General features: G+C 34.7%; 1 protein-coding gene across 11 annotated transcripts in view; it reads left to right on the plus strand.

The window, feature by feature from the left end:
• Positions 1-27,521, plus strand: part of LOC140449241 (uncharacterized) — a 130,269-nt gene that overhangs the window by 70,810 nt on the left and 31,938 nt on the right. Inside the window, exon 1 of one of the 11 annotated variants that reach the window (XM_072542438.1) lies at positions 1,595-1,753. The exons of the other annotated variants lie outside the window; for them this stretch is intronic. Coding sequence (XP_072398539.1) covers positions 1,636-1,753 — 118 coding nt within the window. The 5' untranslated portion in view covers positions 1,595-1,635. Of the gene's footprint in view, positions 1-1,594; positions 1,754-27,521 lie in introns of those variants that run through there. 11 annotated transcript variants of the gene reach the window in all.

Here is a 27,521-nt window from a genome sequence, read left to right on the forward strand (position 1 = left end):
CGATGTCTTTAAAAAATTTCACCTACTCTAAATCTTGGAATTCCATATTGTTCTCCGAGATGAGATGTTGATTGGGTAGGATTTTGCTCAATACTTGCACAAATCAAAGTGTCCCTTAGTTCCAAATCTGGATTTACCTCCCTTCGTCTGCGAACTCCTCTTGGAGCGAACACGGATCCATAAGTAAAAAAATTACGTATAATAGACTGAATTGTTGATCGTGATGGAGCCGGCCTATTTGGAAACATATTTACAAATTGTTGTCTAATCATGTCTGATAATCCATTCACATGCCAGACAACAATTTGCACTTTTTCCTCGACCGTTAAAATCCTTTTCACGAATTGTTTTATCATTAAAAAGTTTCTGTTTACCGTAAATAACACTTCTCGGTGTGTTATTATTTGATAACTTGAAGGCTTGATGATTTGGTTAGCTATAAAGCAGGTAGCTGTTCGCGCGCATCCATTCCAATGTCGTCAATTGTTTTGAAAATCATTACCTGTACAGAGGAATTGATATTAACACTGAGAATTTAGTGATGGACTTGACATTAAACAGTCTTCAATGGATTATTTTCCATTCACAACTGAAGACTGTAAAACTGGAATTGAATTTGAAATATTTTGTATTTATATTTTATAACATTGGAATAAGAATAAATTGTAAATAATGAGTTTTTCGAAAACTTGTTACCTAATATGTATCATATTTTCTATTATTTTTGATTGAGTAAAACAAAAATTTTACCCTTGGTGTGAATTGAACCCCAGTCTTCTTGTCAATAGACAACGTCTCTAACTATTACTCCAATTTTACATACAATAATTGTTTTCGGACGAAACATACCTACCTTTAGTTTAGTCAAATATTTCAGTTAAGTTATTTTTATTATTAAATAAACTTAAAGATTTATAATTTAAAATCGATACTAATTAATGTTTTTACTATAATATATCTTAATTTATTCAATCATTTATTCTAACATCAGAAATTATTAAAATAAAATATTTTCGAGGTCATCCGTATAATTATGACTGAAGTCAAACAGACACGTCTAATACTAGCCTTATCTCGTACTATCTCACAACTTAATCTGTCTTCTATCCTTTCCGCTATTTTGCCGGGTGGTAAGACACTCATCACTGTATATACATTTACACATTTTTTTGCTTATTTAAAATTACTGAGCTGATTGGGAATCCCGTCGAATTTGAAACACGCTCTGTTATTCCTTTTGTTAATTCCAAAGTTATGAAATAAGTTGAAATTCATCTTCAGCCTCGATAGTCCTAAAACGGCTGTGTTGTAATGGCTCCCAAATCAGGTGACAAACTTCAATTACTTAATCATATTATTGTTTACACCTCTTAATGTATAAAATTATAATAGATTTGTAATTATAGTAATCATAACGAGAAGTTTTATCGTTTTTATTAAAGATACCGGTTCTGACCTCGAGTCGAATCATTTAAAGAAACGGTTTTGTCCAGTTCTACAACAAGACGTAACAATATACTAGAACCTATTAACAATTTGTGTTTTCCATACGCGTGTTTTTGTCATTAGCTATTCGATCAGTAAGATTTTCCAAAACAGCCATTTTTATTTGTCGAGTTTTTAATATGTTCAGTTATGCTCCCTAGATACACGAATCTCTCTGGAATTGTGGTTTTGGTGACATTAGTTTTTTGTTTGTTTGTACTTTTTTTAGTTTTTTGTGTATCTATCACACGAAATAAAAGAAAAAAATGTAAGTAAACTTGTTTGGTTTAATACATATATGCTTAGTTAAAGTTAAATACTCTTTAGTTGGATAAAATAATACGGCGCATGTCAGTGACGAAACAAAAAGAAAAAACTTGAAAACGCTAATAGGAGAATTTGAGATAGTAAACTACTATTATAGATAATTAAGTACCTATACAAAGTTTGGAATGTTTGACTATGTTTCACAGCTTTGGAAAAGTTGGGCTTTTTTGGAAAGTGTCTATAAATTTAACCCTTAACTACCATGGCCAAAAATAGTAACATTTGTACCATGGCAGGGTCAAATTTGACCCTCATTGTTTTTTATATCAAAAAATATTCTTTTTTTTTAACTTGTTTAATTTTAAATTATTTTGTTTACAGCTACTTTTACATTTATATAAAAATAAACGAATTTGGTTAATTAGATATAACTTTATTTAAAAAAAACTTTTGTATTCAGGCAAATTAACATAGCTATGGACTTTCTCGAATTATAGGAAAAATAATAACAATGTGCAGCTTTTTTATATCCAATGGTGAAATCTAGGTATCATAGCTCCTACCTAAAATAAAAAAAATCGATTTAGATTTCGTATCTCAAAAATGACAAGCATGATTTTACCTTAATTTTCAACACAGCTTATGCATAACGTCTGTATGCGGGAATGATTTTTGCAAATAAAATCTCGACATTTACCGCACGATGAGCTTTCGTTCTTTTGGTTTTTGGAATATGGACATATTTTACATCTTCCCATCTTTTTTCGTCGTTGTGGCTCTGGATTTGCGGCAGGCATTGGTTCCTGAAGTCCGGAAACTTTAAAAATGGCACTACGAATTTCTCTCGGTAAACAAGTTTGCTACGAGTTAAATGGGCCTTAATAAGTTCTTGATCTAAAGTGGTTAGAAACAATCTTCCTTCCATTATTTGATTTTGCTGAACTCCATTAAAAATTACGTTAGCATTTAATCCTGCAATGTCCAAAATGCGAAACCATATTACTTGAGGCCATCTACGAGTTCTTCTGCCAGTTTTATAACATGCACATTTCTTATCCAATGAATCCACCCTACCTTTTGTCTCGTTGTAAAATTTTATAATCTCTGGCTTTCCATTAACCATTGTATTGGAATGATGCATAGTTGACACTAACAACACTGCACGACTTTTCTTAGGAACAAAAGATACAAGGCTCTCGCTTCCTGTAAAACCAAATAAGGCAGAATTAGGTGGCCTGTTTTTTTGGGGTTGAAATTCAGCAGGAACCTCTCTTTTATTTCTTTTTAGAGTTCCAACATATGAAATTTTATGGCTTCTCAGTTCTTTTATGAGCTCAATGGACGAAAACCAATTATCTGCTGTTATGTTTCTATTTGTACCAGAAATTGGTGGAATAAGTGTTAAAACATCTAGAGTGGGGATGGATAACTTTTTTGGATTTGCTCTGCGTGTATCTTTTCCAATATATATAAAACCATTTAGCAAATAATGTGTCTTAGAGTCTACTAAACACTGCATTTTCAGACCGTATTTGTCTGGCTTATTTTTGAGATACATCCTGAATTGGCACCTTCCTCTAAATGCAATAAGCATTTCATCTATTGTGAGATATTCACCACAGCTATAATTGGACTAGCAATTAATTATAAACATATTAAAAATATTGGATATAGCTGCCAGTTTATTTCCGTGCGCAATATGTTCTTGTCTAGTAGCTGGGTCGTCAAAACAAAGGCTTCCAAACAAAAAATAAAATCGGTTTAGTGACACGGTTGCTCGAAATATATCACGGCCAGTACCATTCGTAGCAAATAAAGACCTTAAATCTTCATTATTGGATTTAAATACCCCAGCTAAATATAATAAGCCTAAGAAGGCCTTTAATTCAATTATGTCAAGATGATTCGAATATTGACACGATAAATTGTGTAAATTATATTTAGAAGCCATATTAGTTATTCGTTCATTGGTTTTCTCAAGAATTTCTTGCAATATATCGTGGCTAATAATACATTCCCAAGCATCAACTGGTTTCTCTGGCATACTAGCTCGAGCTTTTCCAATAAGACCAGGTAAATGACTAATTAAATTATGCTTACGTGTACGAGAAAAGGTGGGAGAAGTTTTAGACCACTTGTACCTATTTTTGCCATAAAACACATCCCTTGAGTCAGCTATATCACTTTCTTCACCCGAATATTCACTACCAGTTTCGGAATTATTAATTTGCCAATTTTTTTCGTCATCATCGTCCCATTCCTCTTCACTGTCTGTTTCGTGATCACTGTGTTCACTAGCCTGGTCTAAAAACTCACTGTCACTATCTAGTCCATTGTCCATAATTTTTTGTCCCTCCTCTTCAAGTTCTTTCTGTGTCAGAGGACGTTTATTGCGACTACACCCCGCCATTTCAAATTACTCGTTAATTGCACTAGAAACACTTATACCATAAGCGGGTCAAAATTGACCCTATGCGTGCCTAACTCTGCAGTAGTAACAGATAAACTAACGGAATTTTCGTAGATCGATAAATCACCTACCGGTCGAAGATTAGCAGAAAGCGCGCAATGCTCAATCTATGTTTCGGTAGCGAAACTTGGCATTAAAAACGCGGGGGGTCAATTTTTATCCCGCCATGGTACTTAAGGGTTAAAACGAAGAATGTGGAAACTTGAATCTTGTTATTTTTTAATTGTTTTTAATTTCAACGCTTCTTATATCTGTTCCAACCCCTATCTGTTCGGGACCGTGACTAATCCAGATATCTGACAATTTTTTTAGTTATTACATGCTTATATAAAGAAAACCTATATGTTTTTCGAATAAATTTCGGTGTCTTTTATAATTATTGACAATTTAGTGTAAAAAATGCATTTTTTTCGGTTTTTTGCTTACCATTGAAAAGATTATTATTTAAGGTAAAATTACAAAACTTTATCTTTTAAAACAACAAAAAAGTTGTAAAATGGCGATTTCTAAAACTAAAATTAATTTTTTGCTTCAAAAACTGCAAAATAAGGCTAAAACGTTATTTGTTTATAACTATTGTAAAAAATCAAGCTAGGCATTTGTTATTCTGCACAAAGTTGGGTATTGTGGACCTTAACAAACCCTCAAAATTTCAGTTTTATTTGTTTATCTCAGAGACCTTTTTTTTGCAGTAACATTAGTCATAAAATAATGAAGATACTTTAATTCTACGCATAGCTAAAGAAAGTTTAAGAGTTTATCAATATGCATAAAAAAAATGAAAAAAAAAATTTTACATCGCCAAAACCCTTTTGTAAAATTACGGTTATTTTTGATTTATTAACATTTTGAATAACTTTTATTCTTTTTATTTCTTGTAGATGAAATCTTTTTTCATATTCAAAAACCTTCTCCAAACTACCACAATCGTTTACGAGCCCCTTCCCATATCAGTTGGCCCGCCTATAAAAAATTGTCATATATCTGGATTTTTCACGGTCCCTAACATTCAGTATTTGCCTATTTCCATGTACTCTAAAAAGTGTTGTTGCACTCAAAGGCCCCAGAGAAAATATTATGTACAAATATGTTTATTAATAAAAATACATATTCTAAAAAATATTTATATTTGAAACGATTTTAATCTCTGCTATATTATATAATTATTTTGCTGCAGTTTTATCCTTGCGTTTCCTTGTCGCACTCTGATGCAAAAATTCACTTTTAACGCAACAACACGAACTAAATTTGACACAAAAGATCTATTCGCTTATATCGATCCATTTTGCTGGTTCCGCAACTTCTAGACAAGTCTAGTTTCAGCTAGGAGTCCCTGCAATCGCGTCGCGACGTCAATTCTCTATCTATTTGTAATTAATACAGCGGTACAGTTGTTAAATTATTTAAAGTGTAGTGGTATTTGAAAGATTTTTAGAATATTTGCTTTGTTTTCATGTATTGTGTTTTAATTGTCTGGGCTTTTGTGTTTATAGGATAGTTTTGCTTGGAAATTGCGTACGTTTGGGATAAAAACTAATCTGATTTGTTTTCCGTGCTTAAAAAAGTTTGAAATATTTTCTAATTATATATACAGGGTACAGTAACAATTCATACGTCAATCTAGTCTAATTTTGATATGTTTGACGTATATTTATATTTTCTTATACATATTCTTCCTCTTTATAACTGTTTTGCCTTAACAATGTTACCAGATATATGTTAGACTTTTGCCAATTTTATAATTTTGATCCAATCTGCATTTAAAATAGAATATTTCAAGTTTTCGAATGAGTGCTAACAAAATTATATTTTATTATTACTAAACTGAGTCAAAAACTTATATATTTGTAAAATTTACGTTCCATTTGACTATTAGGCTTCCATTTTGAAAACCCAAAAGTAAAATAAATAGTTTATTTCATCCTCCTCCTATATCTTTTCTCCTTCGTAAAGATGTAGTGGCGTCATGTAATTTGTTTGACTATTTCTGTCTAATTATCTCTCTTGTGCTTGTTGTTTTGCTTCAGAAAATGAGTAACCAGTCATGTCCTTTATTTGGTCCTACCATCGTACTGGAGATCTTCCTCTGGGTCTTTTACCTGCTGCGTTACCTTCAACTATCATTCGCTCCATGCCTTCTCTTCTTCTAGTTATAGGTCCAAAATATCTCAGAATATTTTGGTTGATAGTTGTGATGTCTAGTTTTTATGTTAAGTTCTGCTAGAATTGAGTTTTTTGTGCGATGGGCGGTCCATGGTATGCGCAACATTCTACGGTACACCCACATTTCAAATGCCATTTTACGCTTTGAATCGGCTTTTTTTATTGTTCAAGTTTCTGAAGCATAGGTGGCGATAGGAAATGTCAATGCTCGAACAAATTTTCTGTGTTTTGTGACGTCAGTGTTCTTCCAAATTTTTGTGAGTTTGGCTGTTGTCGATCTGGCGATTTTAGCTTTTTAATTGCTGCCTCAATTTCTGATTTCAATATTTGAGGTTCTTTTTTATAACTTGTCTTGTCTCTGTATTATTGTCTGGGTCGTTGTTAGAGAATAGTATTTCGCAATATTGTTTCCACACCAAATTATGGTTTATTCCTAAGAAAATATGTATTAAATCCTGAAGTGTCACGGGAAAACAGTTATAAAATGTACCCCGGTTTAGATAGGAAAAATGCCCTCTCTGTCCACTCGCAGAATTCATTTTTTTTTATTGTTATTTTACATTATATGTGATTAAAAAATGGGATTCAGCTCAATTTTAAGCCGCTACCTCTGTCAGTCCATCTCCTACCCCCGAAAACGTATTTTTTTTCTTTTTATGGTTTTTTTTGGTGTATATAACCTAAAAATGAATTTTATTCGAAAAAGGCGTATAACCTTTTTTGGAGGTAGTTGTATGTCGATTTTTTTTATTTTGTATATTTTAGTAAAGCATTTTTTTCTGATTTTTCCCTAAGCCACCTTCACAAACCCGAAAAACTGGTTTTAGGGATATTTAGAGATTTTCCAATTTTATAGACTTTAGATCAGTGGGAAAACATCAGAACTCGTGGCCTGAAGAGATGGTTCGACCGCTCATCCGCAGAAATCTTTCTCGCAGCAGTTTCCAAAACTACAATTGCCATTTGGATCGCCAACCTTCGAAAGGGGACCGCGCCATGAGAAGAAGAAGACTTTAAAATAGATCAAATCAAGGTTTTTTATAGGTCATATATAATTTGAATCAACTGAGTCCTTTAGGACATTCACCATTCCAACAAAACACATTTAAACCCTGAAAAAAACATGATTTTCAGGGTTTTTGCGAGTTTTTGTGATCGAGTGCTTTTTGAGATCGATACAATCCGATTCAATGCGTCTCCAATCCATATTAAAAAAAAATATCAAATAGAAAATTTCTGGCCTCAAAGAAGAAAACACGACCATCGTTTATGCGAAAAACCAGGTTTTCAAGGGTTATTTCGGGGTTTTTACTGAATTTACCCAACTTTTTTTATCTTTCGACACATAGCATAAGACGAGATTTTCCCTGTGAATATGAGAAAATACATAGTTTCGTCTTATTTTATAAACTTTTTGAAAACGTGCCATAATGCGTCTTAATGGCCTTCGATCTACTTCGGTTATTTTACTTTTTCGTACATTTCTAGGTTTTGTGACGACCAATCCTGTAGTTTTGTATCTTATGACTATATTTCTTACACTATAGAGTTACAATTGCAACACATTCGCGATTTCCTAATTGGATTTTCCAGAATTAAAAAATATAATAATGATTGAATAAATTTTCTCATTGATAACTTTACCTCGACTCATTGTACAATCCACAAACGGCAAGAAGCTTTACAATACTACAAAATACGTTTGACATTAACTGACAATATTATTTTTTTGATGTCATTTTCCATAGCTACCTCTGGATTTAACGTAAATATAAAAAAAAAAGAACGTATGTTGACATAAGTGAATGCATAGCCAGGGTTTAGTAAATTTTTTTCTTAGACTTAAACTGCAAATTCCATAGGTGGGCCAACTGATATGGGAAGGGGCTCGTATTTAACCCCGCACAAACTCACAAAACCCTGAAAAAACATGGTTTTTGGGAGTCTAAAGGTGTTTCGCCCAATTTTTGAATGTCCTAAAGGACCCAGTTACTTCAAATTATATCTAACCTACAAAAAATCCTCTAAAAAACAGTTTTTTTTGGATTTTTGAAGGTGGCGCACCAGACGGAAAATTTTGAAAAAAAAAAACAAGAAATATATCTTTGATTAAATACACAAAATAAAAAAAAACTAGACCTGCAGCTACCTCCAAGCAAAAGTTATACGCTTTAAAAAAAAATTAATTTTTATGTTATGTACGCTCAAGCTGTAGGTCTATAAAAATACAAAAGTTTTTTAATAACCTCAACTGTGTGTGTGAATTTTTTGAAATTTTTTAATTGATTGCAACCCATCGAAAAAAAAAATTAAATAAAAAATGACGTTTTTGACAAAAAAAAAACAAACAAAAAATTGAATTCTGAGAGTGTAAGCATTTTGCCTATCTTAATCTTGTGCTTGTCCCTTGTACCCTTTGTGCTTATGTTCTAAAATATACCCTATAACATTTTCCAGGCGCAAATTCTTTGGGCGATGATTTTGAAACACATGAAAACACATTTTGGTAACATATTTTTCAACATGATGTCTTTATTGCCACCGTTGTGAAATCATACCTATATCCTCATATTCTTATACATACTAAAGTTTTCACTGCTAATTTTTTTCCTTCCTTTCCCTTTTAACGCAAAATTCATTTACTTCGTTTCTCGACCTTTGAGGTCACTTACTTTTCCTTCTATCTATGGGGCCCAATTCTGTAATTTTTTATTCATATTTTTTCTTTATATACAAGGTCTGCCCCAAAAAGTCTCTGGCCTCCGTTCATTACTTAACGCCAAACCATTCCAGCCTCCTCTGGGATAATATCAATAACTCTCCACGACCTTGTATAGATCGTAGCATCTTAGATTGTAATAATATGGTGTTGTTTATATTATATTTTTTGTCATTCATTAAATTTTGTTATCGCTGAAAATGACGTGAGATATGACTAGAAAAGAACTTGCAATAAGTTTTGGTTTAAATTTTAAACAAGTTGGGCGGAAGCTATTCAAATACACAGATAAATTATTGGTTTACGCGGTTTAAAAATGGTAGCAGATTTGTTGACAATGACCCATCCGTTATAGTTAACCTTATATTACAACACCGGAAAATATTGAACCAGTCAGCCTTGCGATTTAAGGTCATTGTTAAATTATGCGCGAACTAGTTTAGGAATTCTGACAGCTTGGAAACTGTGTCTCGGGAATTTTACCCGAGGATTTGGAAATGTGTGGTATGCCAAATTCATTCCAAAATTACTCACGGTAAACAGGGCCGTTGCTAGGGTGTCTGCCGCCCGGGTGCAAGCGTAATTTGGCCGCCCTCCCCAAACCCAACCTGCACAAAGAGAGAGGGAGAGAGAGAGAGCAAATTTATAAGCATTTATTAATAAAAAAAAATTAGGAAAACTAGGAATAGATGAAAAAGTTATTCGTGTCATTAAGAATCAAACGGCTATCGTAAACATTGGAGACCTTTCATCTTCGATTTATTTCTTTGTTGAGGTCTCTTAAACTGGCTTTTTCCCTTTCACTATGTACACCACTTTGACAAAAAAGATTTCTTCTATTCTCAATTATTTTAAGGGTTTCATCTGTTATCCAGTGTTTTTGTTACAAACAGAGGGCATACTTTTTTGCACTTCTTGGAGAAGATCGTCCTTCTTTCTTAGTTCTATCCTCGTTGCCTCTCTCTGTTGGGCGGTTTAAGTTTGAGCTTTACTTTAGCTACGAGGGGAGTGTGATCTGATCCACATATCGCCCCTGGGTATTGAGGATATAGTCAATTTGATTTCTAGACCCATCTTCAAGACTTGTCCAAGTATAAAGTCGGCGTACATGGTGTTTAAATCGAGTATTCATAATAGAACAGTTATTTTTGATAGCAAACTCAATTAATTGGTCTCCTCTTTCGTTTCTCTGACCTATGCCAAACTTTCCCAGTACATTTTTTAGCCCGGACGTCATTCTGTGTAGTGTTGCCGACTTTGCGCTAAACTTATAGCATATTAAGGTTACCTGTTTATTTAGAATGTTACTAATTGTTGTTTCCAATCTTTCGTAGAATTCCTCGACTGTTATGTCGTCTGCTGTACTGGTTGGCACATAAACTTGTATGGTATTGATTTTATGTGGTTTATCTTGCAGTTTAAAGAGAACTATCCTATCGCTCACAGCATTAAATTCGACGACAGATTTTCATAATCTTGGCGAGGCCAGAATGGCAACACCTGTATAGTTCTGGGTTTCACTGTCAGAGAAGTAAACATAATTGTCATTCTGTGTTCTAAAATGGCCATCTGACTAGCCTTTCAGCTAGTCCAGAGATTTCAATGTTACACCTTGGCCAGTTCTTTTTCAATAATTGACAGAGTTTTAAATTCTGTGGGCCATTAGCTCAATTTCCTAATCACTAACATTCGCGTGGCCGGTGGCCAATTTCACACTCCTTGTCCCGGACTCAAGGTAGCGCTGGTCATAACCCGGACTGCGTGACAACATCCTGTCACCTCGGGGGAACAATTAAGGGTCTAACCACCTTCTGAAATCCCCGGGTGCTCTGTAGAGGGCTTCGGAGTTAACGTCGAGAGCTCCTCTACTTTAAGTCCATTTTCGGGTTATGGACTTGTAAATATTTCGGTGTCTTGCCTTGAAAAAGGCAAGATATTTCTTACATGACAATTTCTTCGTCGAAATAAAACACCAAGTTGAAACAATTCTCAGCCACAGAGTCTGGAAAATAAATGCAGGAAGCAGAGCCGCGAGAGCACTAAGCTCTCGGAGAGCCCGTGAGGGACTGACTTGGCTGACCTGAAAATCGCCAATATTTATATGTGCTGTTCGAGCGATAAATAGGGATTTCCAGGTCAAGAGCCAATGGGAAAATTCGATTCGGGGCGATGCGCATCGAAATGCGTACTAGTTCACAGACTATGGCATTCGATGACAATCCGAGGCATTTTCTTAGACATCATGCATAATGCATAACTTTCTTGGGAATGATAATGCAATGCAATGATAATGCAATATCACAGCCATGCTGCTTATACAGCTTCGCTTGTGAAAATCCAATGATAAGGCAGTCCAGGATCATTTCCTATGTGCCTTATCTTGGTACTGACAGTCGCTGCTGCTCTCCGTCAGGAATATTTAGCGACCTTCCGGTCGAGGTCTGGGAAGGGAAGGACTTATGGGGCTTAGATGGAGTACAGGATTGGAACATGTTTTCTCTTTGAGCTTAGGAGAGAAACAGTAACTGGCGTAGGAGCAGGGTTGCCAAGCTCTGAAGTAGTCTGTCCTTTACTGGGAACTGCACTTCGGTTACTAGCGGAAGAGATAAGATGAGGCCTATATTCTAAAATAATATTATGGTTAAGTTTCTTTAACCCTTAACTACATACATTCCATTATTACCACGTGGAACAACAGAGCCGTGGAAGTTTTTACCGGTCATTATAAAATGGAGTCAAATATAAAGTCAAACATAAAGTTAATAAAAAAAATACATTATGTATTTTTGTGCAGTGTCTAGATATGGGAGAACTGGTGAAATGAGTGATTTTAATAATAAAATACAAGATTTTTTGACAATAATCTATTAAACGATAATTTTGGTAATATTTTTGGTCTATTGAAACAAACAGCCGTAAATGCTATGAATAAAAATTTAGCTGTTTTTTAACCAAATAAACCATATATAGAATCATAAAAGAAACATAAAATAGCATTTACAAAAATCTATACATCGATGAGGAGAAATCTGCAAGAGGTAAAATTGTCAAAACAATTAAGTGGCACATTCCTTACAAACTCTTGCCGTACATTACAAACATACCCAAGTCTTGCACATTATGCAAATATGAGTGATTTTTCTTTCTTCAGTGATTCACTATCATGGTGTGTTGGTAAATACCCTGCATCTGAGTCCACATCACTTGCGCCAGAATCAATTTCCTCATTCCATTTTTGCAAGGTTTCCTCAAAATTTTTATCACCAAGTTTAACCCTCTTTGAAGGTCCAGGATGACTTCCAGAGTCCATATCTTTACTCTTTTTCTAAAAACACAAAAAATTTCATATTTTACCCATATAAGATTAATTCAAAATACTTAAAACAGACCTCCGGTAAATTTTACCGGTTAAAATTTTTTATGTGCGCTATGAACGAAAATATTCACAATACACGCCGACCCCTTTGATTATGTCACCTCGGGGGAACAATTAAGGGTCTAACCACCTTCTGATATCCCCGGGTGCTCTGTAGAGGGCTTCGAATATACTGTCGAGAGCTCCTCTACTTAAGTCCATTTTCGGGTTATGAACTTGGAAAATCTTTATCTTCGGTGTCTTGCCTTGAAAAAGGCAAGATATTTCTTACATGACAATTTTTCGAAATAAAAACACCAAGTTAAGTTGAAACAATTCTCAGCCACAGAGTATGGAAAATAAATGCAGGAAGCAGAGCCCCGAGAGCACTAAGCTCTCGGAGAGCCCGTGAGGGACTGACTTGGCTGACCTGAAAATCGCCAATATTTATATGCGCTGTTCGAGCGATAAATAGGGATTTCCAGGTCAAGAGCCAATGAGAAAATTCGAGGCGGGGCGATGCGCATCGAAATGCGTACTAGTCCACAGACTATGGCATTCGATGACATCTCCCCTCCTCTGGAGACTCTGCGGCTGGGAAAAAAATATTTATTGATTTAAAAAATACAAATGTGAAAATACACAAGAAAATATGCATAAAAATACAAGTAAAATGTTTATAAAATGTTCAGAAAGAAATTCACACAACACTGCACTACTTACAGGGGGAAATCGGTGGTGACGACGTTAACTCCGAAGCCCTCTACAGAGCACCCGGGGATTTCAGAAGGTGGTTAGACCCTTAATTGTTCCCCCGAGGTGACATGGCGCCCCACGTTGGGCGCCATGTCACCTCGGGGGAACAAATAAGGGTCTAACCACCTTCTGTTGTCTCCGGGTGGACTTAAGTAGAGGAGCTCTTGACGGTATATTCGAAGCCCTCTACAGAGCACCCGGAGACAACAGAAGGTGATTAGACCCTTATTTGTTCCTCCGAGGTGACAATTAACACTGTTATACAAACTAGCCGAGAGATACTAAGACGTATGAAATTGTAAGTGGTGCGGTTACCATGAAATCTGCGTTTTGGGACCGCCCACCGGTAAGGAATACCGGATCTCTGTAGTTAAGGGTTAAAAAACAATTTGCGTAATTCTTTCGGTGCTCATCCATCTTTGTCTTAATTTGATCATTTTATTATAATGAAAGTTACTCTTTTAATTAAAAAATTGCCCTTAGTTAAGAAAACTAGTGATCAGTGTTTTATTTAGGTACTAATTTAACTAGATTTTTCAAAGTTCAAAAACCTACATTTAAAACTTGTCAAAATGTTCGATATATTCGTATTTTTGATGGTTCTATATTACTTTTTTTTAATTGCGATTATTATTGTCGGTATCATAATAATTGCTGGTTTCATAGTAATGTGTAAACAATGGATAGTTAAGCACTGCCGAAGTGAGTATGTTTCACAATTAGAATTGTTTTAGCCTATAGTGTATTTTTATGTATGAGAGAGTAATAAAACAATAAATTATGTATGCAAATCCCTAAACTGTTGATACGGGTGACTCAATGAAAAACAGATATTTGTCAACAAGTTTACAGAAGTATATAGGAAAACAATTTTAAATTGACTATGACCACCAGGTATAAAGGTTGGAGCAGAATAGAATACAATAGTTGTGAGGGTTACTAATCCCTAAATAAGGTTGCCAGTGTCGGAGTGATGGAGGTTAACAGGTACTAATGAATTTGCAAGAAATGTAAGATGTTTATTTTATTGGTTATATATAGCCAATAAAAGTTTAATAAGTACCTACCTATTTGCAAAATAAAGTTTAATTCTTTAGATAAATAAAACGTTTTATTTTATCTGAAATGAGTGCATTCCACGAAGTAAGGGTTTCAACAATCAAACATTTAATTCTTTAATTCCAGGAATCTACGACAGTAATTGACTAGATAATTACCTTCTAAACTTATTCCACAGAAAATGTGATAGTGGGTTTTTCCATTTTGTAGGAAGGTCCAAGTGGCGTATTCAAAATTCTTAACAGTTCACTAAAAGTAGGTACTTCAGTTGCAAGGTGCAGTTTATTGTGTATACTAGTGTTATGGAAAATTTGGAAGTGCCGTGTAAACGCCGAAAAATTGGTCCTCTAACAGTTAATGAAAAATCATTAATATTTAATTGTTTTAAATCATTTACAGACAAACGTTTATGTGAAAGTGTTGATGAGACCGTTGAGTTAGTTAGCAGTACACTTGGTGTTATTAAAGAAGAGAAATGTGGTAGTTTTCAAATGCCACGTAATGCTCCAGGGAAACCAAAATTTCAAATAGAATATCATTTTAAAGAAGGACTTCGACGGAAAGTGCATGAATTCTTCTTTAGACAAGAATTTGTCATATGGAGAAGACATTTTCTAAGAACCATAAAGGAAATGAGAAACCAAAAAAGAAAAATATTTTATCTTGATGAAACATGGATCAACGAGGGTCATACACCAAATAAATTTTGGCAGGATAAAACTGTTACAAGTCAAAGGCACTCTTTTGTAAATAACTTATCTACTGGTTTAAACCCACCATCAGGAAAGGGACGCAGGCTGATAATAGTACACATTGGCAGTTCAGACGGTTTTGTTGAAGGTGGTTTATTAACTTTTGAATCAACTCGTACCGGTGACTACCATGAAGACATGAACGCTGATGTCTTTCAAGAATGGTTCGAACAAATGATAGATCTTCTTCCTAAGAACTGTGTAATAGTAATGGATAATGCAAGTTATCACTCCAGACTTATAGAAGGACTGCCCACAACCAAGTGGTTAAAAAAAGACTTGCAGAATTGGCTGAGTTCAAAAAATATTACGTACCATCCCGGATCTATAAGAAAGGAACTTTATTCGTTGTGTGCCCTTCATAAAGAAAAATTTAAAAAATACGAAATTGATGAAATTGCCAAAAATCGTGGAATGACAGTACTTAGATCCCCACCATATCATTGTGAATTAAACCCGATTGAACTGGTATGGGCACAGATAAAGAGTGAAGTTTCAAGAAAAAATACCACTTTTAAAATTCATGATGTTAAACAGTTGTTTTTGGAGGCCGTAAATAATGTAAAACCTGAAAACTGGGAAAAGGCAGTAAATCACACTATTAAAGAAGAGGAAAAAATGTGGAAGCTGGACAATATTACTGATAAAATGATCGAGCCAGTTATTATAAATCTTGGTTCTGAAAGTTCATCTTCTGAATCTGATTTGGATTTGTAACAAGTAGCTGTAAGTTTTATATTAATATTTTTATTCATCTATTTAACATACCTTAGACGGTTTTAAAAACTCTTTTTCTCTTTTGTAATTTTTAAAAATGAAAAAAAATGTGAATTTTTTAAAACCCTTTTTAATGTAGGCCAGTCAGTTCTAATATAGTGTGTGATAAAAGAGGTCACTTTTGTTTACATACACATAACACTTTATAACACTGAAATAATTCATTTATTTTTTACAATTATTCAAAGTAATTTTTCAATTAATCTTGAGCACGCCCATGGAGTGGTCGGAGGTACCAGTTAAAATTATGCTAATTACTCTCTCGTTCATAAAAATAAACTATAGTGTATTGCTAAATTCATTTCATCACCAGCTTTAAAGCGCCAAAACCGCTTTAGGCCGTTAGAAGTGCTAAATGTAGAGTGAACTTTAAACGCCTTTGAAAGATTTAATTCATGTGAACCCCCCAGTCTGCGATAAAGTGCTGCACCGATTTTTATCTTACGGTCTGTAATGACTCGTACCGGTTCCTTTTAACTAGGATTTTTGAGAACAGGTGGAATTCGCAAGGTGCTAAATCTGGCAAATAGGGCGGCTGATCCGTGACCTGGTTTTTGGCAAAATACTGTTTGACAGCGTGCACGTTGTCGTCATAGAGGATCCAGAAGTTTTCTTTTCACATTTCGGGTCAAGAAAAAAAAATTCCATACATCACTAATTAATATTGTTCTGGAGCTATTATTCTAAGGGGAATGCAACTGTGATAATGTATAAGATTCAATATGAAAACAAAATTAAAGATATAGTAACAAACGGACCTTATACAAAATTAACAAAGGATCCTACAAAGCCTTTGGAAAATAAAATGTATAGAACTTTATTCAAGTTTAAAGATTGTTTAACAAATTATCAAAGAAGATTAATTACACTTCATTACATTAAGATCCCTCATTTTTATGGAGTACCGAAAGTTCATAAAACGAATTTACAGTAAGTTTTGACAAATAGTTTATTTACAAATGTACCATTAGATAAGACTTTGAATATAGTCAAGACAAAATTAGAGAGTAATGATACATTGGCAACTAGAACAAGACTAAACATATCAGCTATAATGGAGTTATTTATATTATGTACTGATAACTGATATTTTTAACTAAATAATGAATTCTATAAACAAAATTTTGGTCTAGCAATGGGCTCTAGTTTATCTCCATTATTAGCCGATATATTTATGGAAGATTTTGAAACAAATATTATTTCTAAACAAAATTTAAAACCCACAGCATGGTGGAGATATGTAGATGATGTATTCTCAATATGGCCTCATGGACCAGAGTTGTTGGACACATTCCTGAATGATATAAACGATAAAGAAGAGACAATAACATTTACCATGGAAAAGGAATATAATAACACACTACCTTTCCTGGATGTTTTAATCTCTTTTTACTCCTGTGTTGCTTAAAATATTTTTCATAAAGAATTGTTTTACAGTAAAAAGAAAGTGAAAATAAACTTTATAGGTACCAAAAGTGCTAACCGAAGAGCGGAAATTTAAGTATTTTAATAAATAAAAAAAAAACGGGTGTGGCAGTCCAGTGGGACTGCCGGTAGAAGTTACTTCTATACACGCTTTCGCCGTTACAAATTTATATGGGAGTCAATCTGCACAATCATTACATATTTAATGCTATAGGTAAGAGAGAGCAGAAAGAGAAAAAGAATTAGGTATATAGGTATATGGTGCATCGTTTGCTGTATATAAACATTTGACCTGTAATAGGAGTATAGTAAATGAAGGATTGTATCAATATTTTAATGAAAATATATATTTTTATTTTCAAATATGTATAAAAGGAGTTGAATGCAAAAAAATTTTTTACACATACTCTGCAGTAAAATTCATTGTTTATTTTGTTATTAATATAAAAATTACAATACAATACACTGCAACATAATTCAATATAATAATACAATACAAATTAAAATGCAATATTCATAAGTATTTAAAACTGCCAATATACATAACTTACTTTACGAAGGTAAAAATAAAAAAGCAACAACTCGGATTATGTTGTAAATTTTCATTTTATTTTAAAATTTAGCATTTTTGCGTATATTATATATATTTAATAACATTAACGTAAGGTTTTTAAATATTTCAAAAATAAAAAAGGAAATTCATATTTAGATTCGAACTCACGTACACCAGCGTATGAACCAAACACGTAAAAGATTTGGCAATTAGACATGATGCTAACGGATTTCCAAATTGACAGTTGTCTGTCATACAGTGATTATTTTGAAATACAAAAGTCTAAAATAATTATGAACATTTAATAAATAATACAAAACATATCACATAAATAATAATATTAATATATATTATATTATATAAGTATATAATATTATATATAATATAATATATGTATAATATTAAATATATATACAAAAGGAACATTTTTATTCTCGAGAGAGGAAGAGAGAGAAAATATATCTTATGTCTCTCTCTTACTCATTATCTTACATATGTAATAGTTTCACAAATTCACTCCCGTGCAAATTTCCAACGCCGACCGTGCGTATAGAAGTATAACTTCAAAAAGTAATAGTATTTTTTACTAATAATTAAGTGTACTTTCTATCTGATCCGACTTCGAGGGCTGCCTTTTCCCACAATGTAGTCAATATTTTAGAAATTTTCCGTAGTGGGTCTGCTGGGTCCCAAATTGCCCTTCTTTTATACACAGCACTTATTACGCTTTCATCCATAGCGAAGCTACCTGGATGGATTATCAAACTCGACTGATATGGGTGGATAGACGCCTGGCGGACCACCGGATGGTTAGATGGTAGTGGGAGGCCACTGCGGCTACCGTCGTTGTATTATTCGTGGTATAAGTAGCTGGATGGTCGCCAGGCAGGTATCTACCATCCACCATCCTACCAAACTTCCTGCAGTGCAGCATCAGCTTAAGAACGATACTGGATATGAGACTCAGGTGTATAGAAAACCAACCAATAACACACACCAATAGATATTTAAATTTATATATAGACCGAATAGCACAGAACAACTTAGAACGAGATCCTATAGCATACACAAGGAATAATATGAAGAAAATAACAATACCATGCATAAAAGGATTATCAGAAAAACTGAAAAGGATAGGAAAAAAAATTCAACAACATTCAAAACAACAAACACAGTGAGATCTATTTTGTCTAAAACTAAACCCAACAATGAATAAGAAAGGACAAAGAATTGTATTTATAAAATACCTTGTGAATGCGATCAGTTTTATTTAGGTGAAACATCAAGGCCATTAAAATCTTATATTAAAAATAGAGAATTGATAGATACCAAATCTGTAAACACGCATGGGATAATGAACATAGGGTTCAATGGAATGAATCAAGTATAGTCCTAAAAGAAACGGATGGAAAAGAGAAAAATCAAAGAAGCGACTCTAATTATGTTAAATGAGACCGATTGTGTCGCAAATTCCTCGGCAGAATGCTGTAGGATCTGGTTACCCATATTACAAGAGGAAGTTAATAAAAGGAAAATACCAGTATTAGTAAGTCAGTAACATATCGAGGATACATCATTTATGTTTTTTAAATAACAAACATATAAAATCAGAATTTGGTGTTTATTGAAGGTAAACTAAATGCACGACCAAATACTTACCATGTCGGGATATTATTATGAGGTTTTTTCCCGGTTTTTCCCTCATACTTTACTATGGAATCACTAAACGTCAATAAACTTCCTTTAACCTATATTTGTGACTTATTCCCATTAAAGCAGTAATCACTAATTATGGCATTTTTTTAACAAAAAAATGCAAATAACTCAAAAATTAAGCATTTGTCCAAAAATCTCCAAGATAAAAAAGTATTTATTTCGATGAGGAGTTCCGCTAAAAAAATTATACTCGAAGCGATTTTCTAATTTTTTTTTTGTTATAAGTTATTTGTTAATAACAATTTCTGGTCCGCTCGGAGAAATTAAAAAAAAATACATTTGAACATGAAAAAAAATATATTAAGGTGGGTACACATATGCGAGCCAAACGGTATACGTACCGTACGCGTACAGATCCTTGAAAAATATTCTACATCGTACTGATCGCATACTTATCTCGATCCATGGAAAGCGACAAACCAACAACGAACACACATGTGCGAAATGATTCATTTTATTTATAATTTGGGTACTGATTTATGTTTCTGTTTTTGCTTGTTTAACAAAAATAAAAATATGTACAATAATCAGTTTACTGTTTTCTCACGTCTTTCTAGGAAGGAACACGTCATTCACACTATGTCGATTTGATGAGACAATAAAAATGTTCGCTGCGTCTAGTAAGCGCCGTCCAAACTGAAAGACGAGCTTCCTTTGAAGTCGTGGAATAAACCGCAACAATTTGGTTCGCGACGAGTCACGATGAAACAGTACGCAAGCGGTTTTTTCTGCCGTACACATTAACGAATATAGCGTTCGCATACCGTATGCATACCGTTTGGCTCGTATATGTGTACCGACCTTTAAATCAAATAAAAAACGGTTTGGGGCGGTAGAACTGCAAAAAAATTAGTCGGTTTATACTCTGCTTATAGGGGTAAACCACTCGCTTATAAGTGACCTGGTATGCTGGAGTATCTTACACAAATTATCCCACTCTATACCCTTATCTCGTTATTATACTCTCCATCATCTTTTATTTGGTTGCTGTCTTCATTCATTCGATTAGTCATTACATTGTTCGAGACACATCTCTTGCAACCGGAAGCTGCTGCTTTAGTTAGGAATTGTATGTGAAATTTAGAAAATATTGGTTATAGTGTATTATTTAAGACCAAAATGAATTAGATTTTGTAGAAATTAGAAAACTAACATTTAAAAACGTTTCAAAATGGTAACTAGTTTGGAATTTAGAGTTTTTATATCGGCTATCGCCTACTTTTGTGCATTTGCTATGGTAGTTTTTGCCATCGTAATAACGTGTCAAAAATATCGGAGAACCAATAGTTGACGAAGTGAGTATTTGTAACAATTCGATTTTTTAAGTTTATTTTTTGCTATATTTAGTGTATTTCCAGCTTACAATTATTGCAAAGTTGCTTTAATTTGTTTGTAGCAGCACTGAACGTACCGTAAATTTTAATCCCGTTTGACAGATTTCTTCAAATACCGTTGGTAATAAAAATAATTAAAAAATATGAATTTGACAATGACTGAATGTTAAGTCAAGGAATATCCTGACTTAAGAACCTAAGGGAATGATTTGAATGCAGCAGCGCAGAACTAGGAGTCTTTCCAATAAGTATTTAGCCTTCAAAAGATAGACGAACATTTTATAAGTGGCGATTTATTTCTCAACATAATCTCTTTTTAACTCGATACAGCGATGCTCCCAACTTCTTTCACCCCTCTTAAAAATACGCTTTCTGGATGTCTGCAAAATATGTCTCCATTGGAGCGATGACCTCATTCAACTCAAATTTCTGCTCGGCATGTGACTTTTTCAAGTTTGGACACGAAAAGAAGTCGCACGGGGCCAAATCGGGAGAATACGGGGATGGGGCAGCAGTTTGACCAATTTGGTCGTGGCGAAGGCTGTTTTTTCTGCAATTCGGCGTCGAATCGGTCCAATAATTTGTCATAGTAGGTCTTTATGACCATTTTGTTCTTCTCCAAGTAGTTGATGTACTTATATCAAACTTTGTGAATCCCAGAAAACGGTGGCCATCACCTTTCCGGTCAATAGGACAGTCTTCGCCGACGAAGTCCACATTTTGACTGTTGCTTGATCTCTGGTGTGTACCAGTGGATCCACGTATCGTCGACGGTCGACGCAGAAACTCCTTCGGATTGCGCTTAAACAGCGCCAAATACTGCTTTGATGTAGTCTTACGGTGGCGCTTGTTGTCCGGAGTGACCAAACGTGGCACCCATCGCGCCGACACTTTTCTTATGACCAAAATTTCATGAAAAATATGACGATCACGATAGTACATTTCTCTTGCGATAGTGGCACCATCTGGTGGTGAGACGAAGTACTTCTCAGTAAATCTCAGTACATACAGTCATGAAGATCCACATGGCCATGATGATTTCTAATATTCGATGAAAGATAAAAGAGATAGTGTGATATGTACCGAGAATATTTCCAGAAAGATATGTTTTTAGACTTTATGCAATTGTCAATGGTTTGAAGTCTTGTTTTCAACATGTATTTGAATATTTTTTGATGCAAAGGTCACAGTTGCTATTCTCGATTCTAACTGAACTGTATGACGGTTTTTCTGACTATTTTTAGTAATTCCTCTTCATCTTGGGAAGTTTGTTTGTTCGTTTTTGGTTCATTCTTGTGTCTGAGAAGCTAGGGAATGGATGGTCACTCCCTCTCTTCTTGTTTGTTCATCTCTGCTGTTTCTAATATCCTTTTTGTCCTCTATGTGTCAGGTCGTGTTTCTGCCGCGTATGTCATTATTGGTCTGACGACTATTTTGTAAATTCTGCCTTTCATTTTTTTCCCGATATTTTTATATCTCCGTATTGTTTCATGCAGCAACTTCCGGCTCCGTTTGCTCTATTCACTTGATCTTCCACTTCTGTTTCGAGCTTTCCTTAGCTACATAATGTTATGCCTAGATGTTTAGTTCTTACTTTTTTTTTATTTTTTCATCCATAATCAGGTTGAACAATAGAGGACTCAGGGAATCTCCCTGTCTTATACCATACCATTGTCAGCTTCAATAGGGTCAGTTAGTGCTTCTTCTACTTTTACTTTTATTGTGTTGGTTTGGTAGATATTTTCGATCTTCTGATTATTCCTAAATGTATCTCTCTTGCGTACAATAAGTGAAGAACGTCCTTTAATTTGACCCAGTTAAATGCCTTCTTAAGGTCCACGAAACATAGACATGCCGGTTTGTGTTATTCTAATAATTTCTCTTGCACTTGCCTCATTATAAATATAGCGTCGGTGCATGATCTTCCCGACCTAAAACCTTAAAGTGTCTCTGTTAGTGTTATAATTTCATTCAGTTTATTTGTTGGTTGTTTTACTTTGGTTGTTAATTTTAGTGTTGTGTTTAATAAATTAATTCCTCTGTAATTTTCCGGGTCTGATTTGTCTCGGTTTTTGAAGAGAGGTAGTAGGATATTTGATCTCCATTGTTAAGGAATTCTGTTTTAGTTCTGGATTATTCTGGATTAGTTTTAGTAGTTGGTTGGTCAGATCTGGTCCTCCGTCTAACTAAAGTATTCGTTCTGTTCTGTATTGTAAAATGGCTTTCTTCTTTTTTTCACATTTATTCTTTTTTTGTATAAGTATTCAGTATGGATTCCGTATTTAGACCTTTGACTTTGATTTTTGTTTGTGTTGGCGCTGCTCTTTTGGGCGTGAAATATTTCATGATGATTTTTATTTTACATAATACCAGGTTATGGTCTCTACCTACATCTGCTAAGTTGAGGAATCTTACGTGGACTCAGGGTACAACTTTATCTACTACTTGTTGCAATTCGCCATATAACCTTTGCCTTTTGTTTGAGGCTTGTTGTTTTCTGGGCCGTATACTCCGATGATGTCCAGGTCTTCCTTCTCCATTCTTATCTAGCTGTTACAATCCTTTCTAATATATATTGACTCTCTTTGATGTGATTTTGATACCTTTGGTGTATAACTAAGGCTACACCTTCTTTGGCCATGTTTTCTTTTGTTACTTCACTGAAGATTAGTATGTATTCACCTAATTTTGATTGCCCTTTTCCTTTCTTTTTTGTTTCCTGTAGAGCGATAATGTCTATTTGTTTCTCTTTCAGCACTTGAGTTATTTCTTGGTCCCTTGAGTTGAGCGATCAGATATTCCATCATTCCAGGTAGTATTCTCATCTAGGTTTGAGTGTAATGAAACCTGAGTGTAGCCTGATCACCGGAGTTAAACAGTTTTTAGTTTCCACTTGATCGTGCTTATTTCACAGAATGACCGACCACGACCGAAAATAAAATGTCCCTCCACCACGACAATATCTCACGGCTTTCACAGGGACCAGCTGCTGCTGTCGGATGATATATAAACTTTTGGCCTACTTTCGCCACTTTTTTTCGACTCAAAATATATTGTTTGGTTGTTAATTCATGCTTATTTGATTTCAAGCAGGTGTATTTATTGTATTATTTAATAAAACATAGCTTGTTTACTTATTAAACATTTTTAATGTATAAGTATTAAAAATATGGCGATATTTCCAAGCAAAACTCTTCGAAATGGGCTATTTTAAAAATATAATGAAAGTGCCATAGTAAAAGCCATAGTTAGAATGCAGTGTTGGTCTTACGGCGCACAGCGATGCCGCCCGTGTCAGCATAGTGGTAGGTGTATGGTAGTTTCGCGATAGACTGAGAAATAGGGACCGTACGCGCTTCGTTTCAAAAATCTTTACTTATTAATTTAACCGAGATAGTTAAATAAGAGAATAACCGAAAAAAAAACAAATTAATTCTATAAAAAATGCCTGTGTACATAAAATATTTAATACCTAATACTTGCACACTAAGAGTCATATCCTGTTTGAAATTCACGACAGATACTGGCAACGGCTCCATGAAATGTGTACTTTCATCCGCTTGCGAAAATGAAATAGAACTGAGAATTCATAGTTTTTACCAACAAGTTTTTGGTCTAATGGCCAGTACCCAAATCGACAAAGAGACATGTTTGCTTTGCGTGGACCATGAGGAATAAAAACGATTTGCTTCTCCTAATGACTTTATAATCTTTAATTAAATCATGCTTTAGTTGAAACAATAATGGTAGTCTTTTATACACCCGTAGGCAATTGTGTGCGCGTATATTCCAGTGCTATGATTCTTAAATCCGGTCCTCATGCGCCGCTCGGGGCAAACCGGCAACGTGATCGGCCGTTCTGCCGTAAGAAATACATTGCCTATCTGGCACTGCATTCTATTTGTCGCTTCTGCTATAGTAGATCGATATATTATTTTAATCACAGTTCGCCATATTTAAAATGAGTCCTACGGAAAATTTTAATTACATGGGGCTGTTTGTTTTTATTTGCATCGCCATATTGTACTTCCTGTGCTGCAGAAAGCGAAGAAAAAGGCGTACGTAATAGCTTATTATATTTAGATATACATAATATAATGATATTGCTTCGAGCGGCTTTACAACCGTTCTTTACTCCTGGAAATATAACTCGTCAATGTAGTCATTGGTGTCTCAAATTGAAGACATTTGCACGGCCAACTACAATTAATTTTAGTTTTTTTTTATTATTACTAAAATTCAACATAATTTCGTAGAACGAGAGCCATTATCCTCAAGTTTATGTCAAACATACCTATTTTTTTAAGTGCGTCGGATGGTAATCATTATAGCCACTGTAAACTTTAGAAGCAACCGCTCTGTATCATTCTCATAGATTATGCAGCCAAGATATTCGTCTTTGCCTTTGTATTATGGCCCGCAAAATGCTGTATTTTTCCACACGCATTATTAAAGGTCACGGTATATTGCAGTTTTATTTCTTCTATTGTCCTTTGTAACAGCCTGTCATTGATCGTGCTCTATCTGTACATATAACGACACATTTTCCCAGTTAATTTTATTCTATACAGATTCTGAGCACCTTCTACCCTCCTGACTTGATTCCGAATTCTACCCAGTTCAGGGCCATTTGGACCTGCGGAGAATGAGGGCCATGATTTGAATGTGTCGTTCATGTTAGGGGTTGTGAGGCGTACCTTATCACGCTGCCTCAGTGCGGGTTGATAAGGGTTCGCTGGCGTACTCCAATTATGAATGGAACGTGGAGGAGGATGAAAGGCGTCGAAACTCCTCGAAAAGTATCCCATAATACGCCATATATTGCTGGGGATTACGCCACTTATGTTTTCGTCATCCTGAAACTAATGGACGAGAGAAGAGAAGCCAAAAATGACCCAGACAAATATAAAACCATAAATATATTAATCAGAACGAAAATCAGAGAAGCGAAAGAAAAAGAAGACAGGGAAAGATGCGAAGAAATTGAAACTCTGCAGTTAAAGTACGATAGTCACAATGTACATAGGAAAGTTAAAGAACTCACAGGGGGACTAAGACCAAGGCAAAAAGGAAATATAACTGATTCTGACGGAAACATCATCTTGGACAAACAGAGTAAAATAAGAACGTGGAAATAATATCTAGAAAAACTATTTGAAGACTAGAGAAGAATATAATCATAAAGATATTCAACAACACTTACATCTCTGGAGAAATGCCAACAGAATGGCTGAAATCTGAGTTTATTGCACTTCTAACAAAAACCAGGAGCCAAAAAATGCGAAGATTACCGTATTATAAGCTTCATGAGTCATCTCCTAAAATTGTTCCTAAAGATAATTCATAATAGAATCTACCAGCTGTGTGAAAGTCTAATTTCCCCCGACCAGTTCGGGTTCATAAATGCTGTTGGTACTAGGGAGGCTTTGTTCTCACTACAAGTCTTATTCCAGATATGCAGAGACGTCAACTGCGACGAATACGCATGTCTGGTTGATTATGAGAAAGCGTTTGATCGAGTGCAGCACGCCAAGATGATGCAAATACTAAAAGAAGCAGGAATTAACAACCAAGATCTGAAAATAATTAGAAATCTTTACTGGAATCAGACAGCATATCTCAGAGTTGAAGGTGAACACAGTGACTGTGAAAATTATGCATGGAGTGAGGCAAGGCTGTATTTTGTCTCCTCTAATCTTCAATCTGAAAGAATATTTATCGAAGCTTTGCAGGAAACTGAAAAAGGCATTCTACTAAATGGTTACCGGCTAAACAACATCAGATATGCAGATGACACCATAGTATTTGCAGACAACTTAGAAGACCCACAAGTTCTTATGAACAAAATCACGAATTACAGTCAACAATATGGACTCAATATAAACGTTAAGAAGACAAAGTTTATGGTAATTAGCAAGAAAGGGATAACAGAAGGTCAACTCTATGTCAACCAATCCCCTGTAGAAAGAGTGACGCACTACAACCACCTCGGCACCATAATAAATGAAGAATAGACCAACAACCAGGAGATTAGAGCACGCATCGGAAAAGCTAGATCCACCTTCAATCGGATGGGGGCCTTCTTCAAGAGTCACAACCTCTCTCTTGATACACAAGTAAGAATGCTGCGATGCTACGTCTTTTCTGTCCTTTTTTATTGTGTTGAATCTTGGTCCTTGAACGAAGATATGTGCAGAAAACTGGAAGCATTTGAGATGTAGCTATCCAGATATGCTCTCCTTCAAGCCATCCTGCAAGGAAAAATATTTGGAAAACGAGGTTCAGGATGAAGAACATTTTGGTTAAAGAACCTCAGAATCTGGTTCAATAAAACATCTGTGCCGCTTTTCCGCGCTGCTGCAGATAAAATAAAGATTGCGATGATGATTGCGAACATTCGTAACGGATAGGCACATCAAGAAGATGTTTTCGTGGACGAAGGAGGCAGAATTAGTTGACAGAGCTGGCCGACTTTTTTGATCAACTGTGACCCATTCGTCACTATCGGTTAGGCATTTACCGGAGATTTTAATGGTACGGCATTCTTGCCTGCAAAAGAGCACCGATACCTAATACCAACCTTTAACCCCACAACTTTTAATATAATTATATAGCGGACGCACCTGTATATTCTAATCTTTGCCACACTCCTTACTTTCCGATATGTTTATTATAATAGGTTTTTGTTTC

Source organism: Diabrotica undecimpunctata, chromosome 8 (assembly GCF_040954645.1).
Source record: "Diabrotica undecimpunctata isolate CICGRU chromosome 8, icDiaUnde3, whole genome shotgun sequence".
Lineage (NCBI taxonomy): Eukaryota > Metazoa > Arthropoda > Insecta > Coleoptera > Chrysomelidae > Diabrotica > Diabrotica undecimpunctata.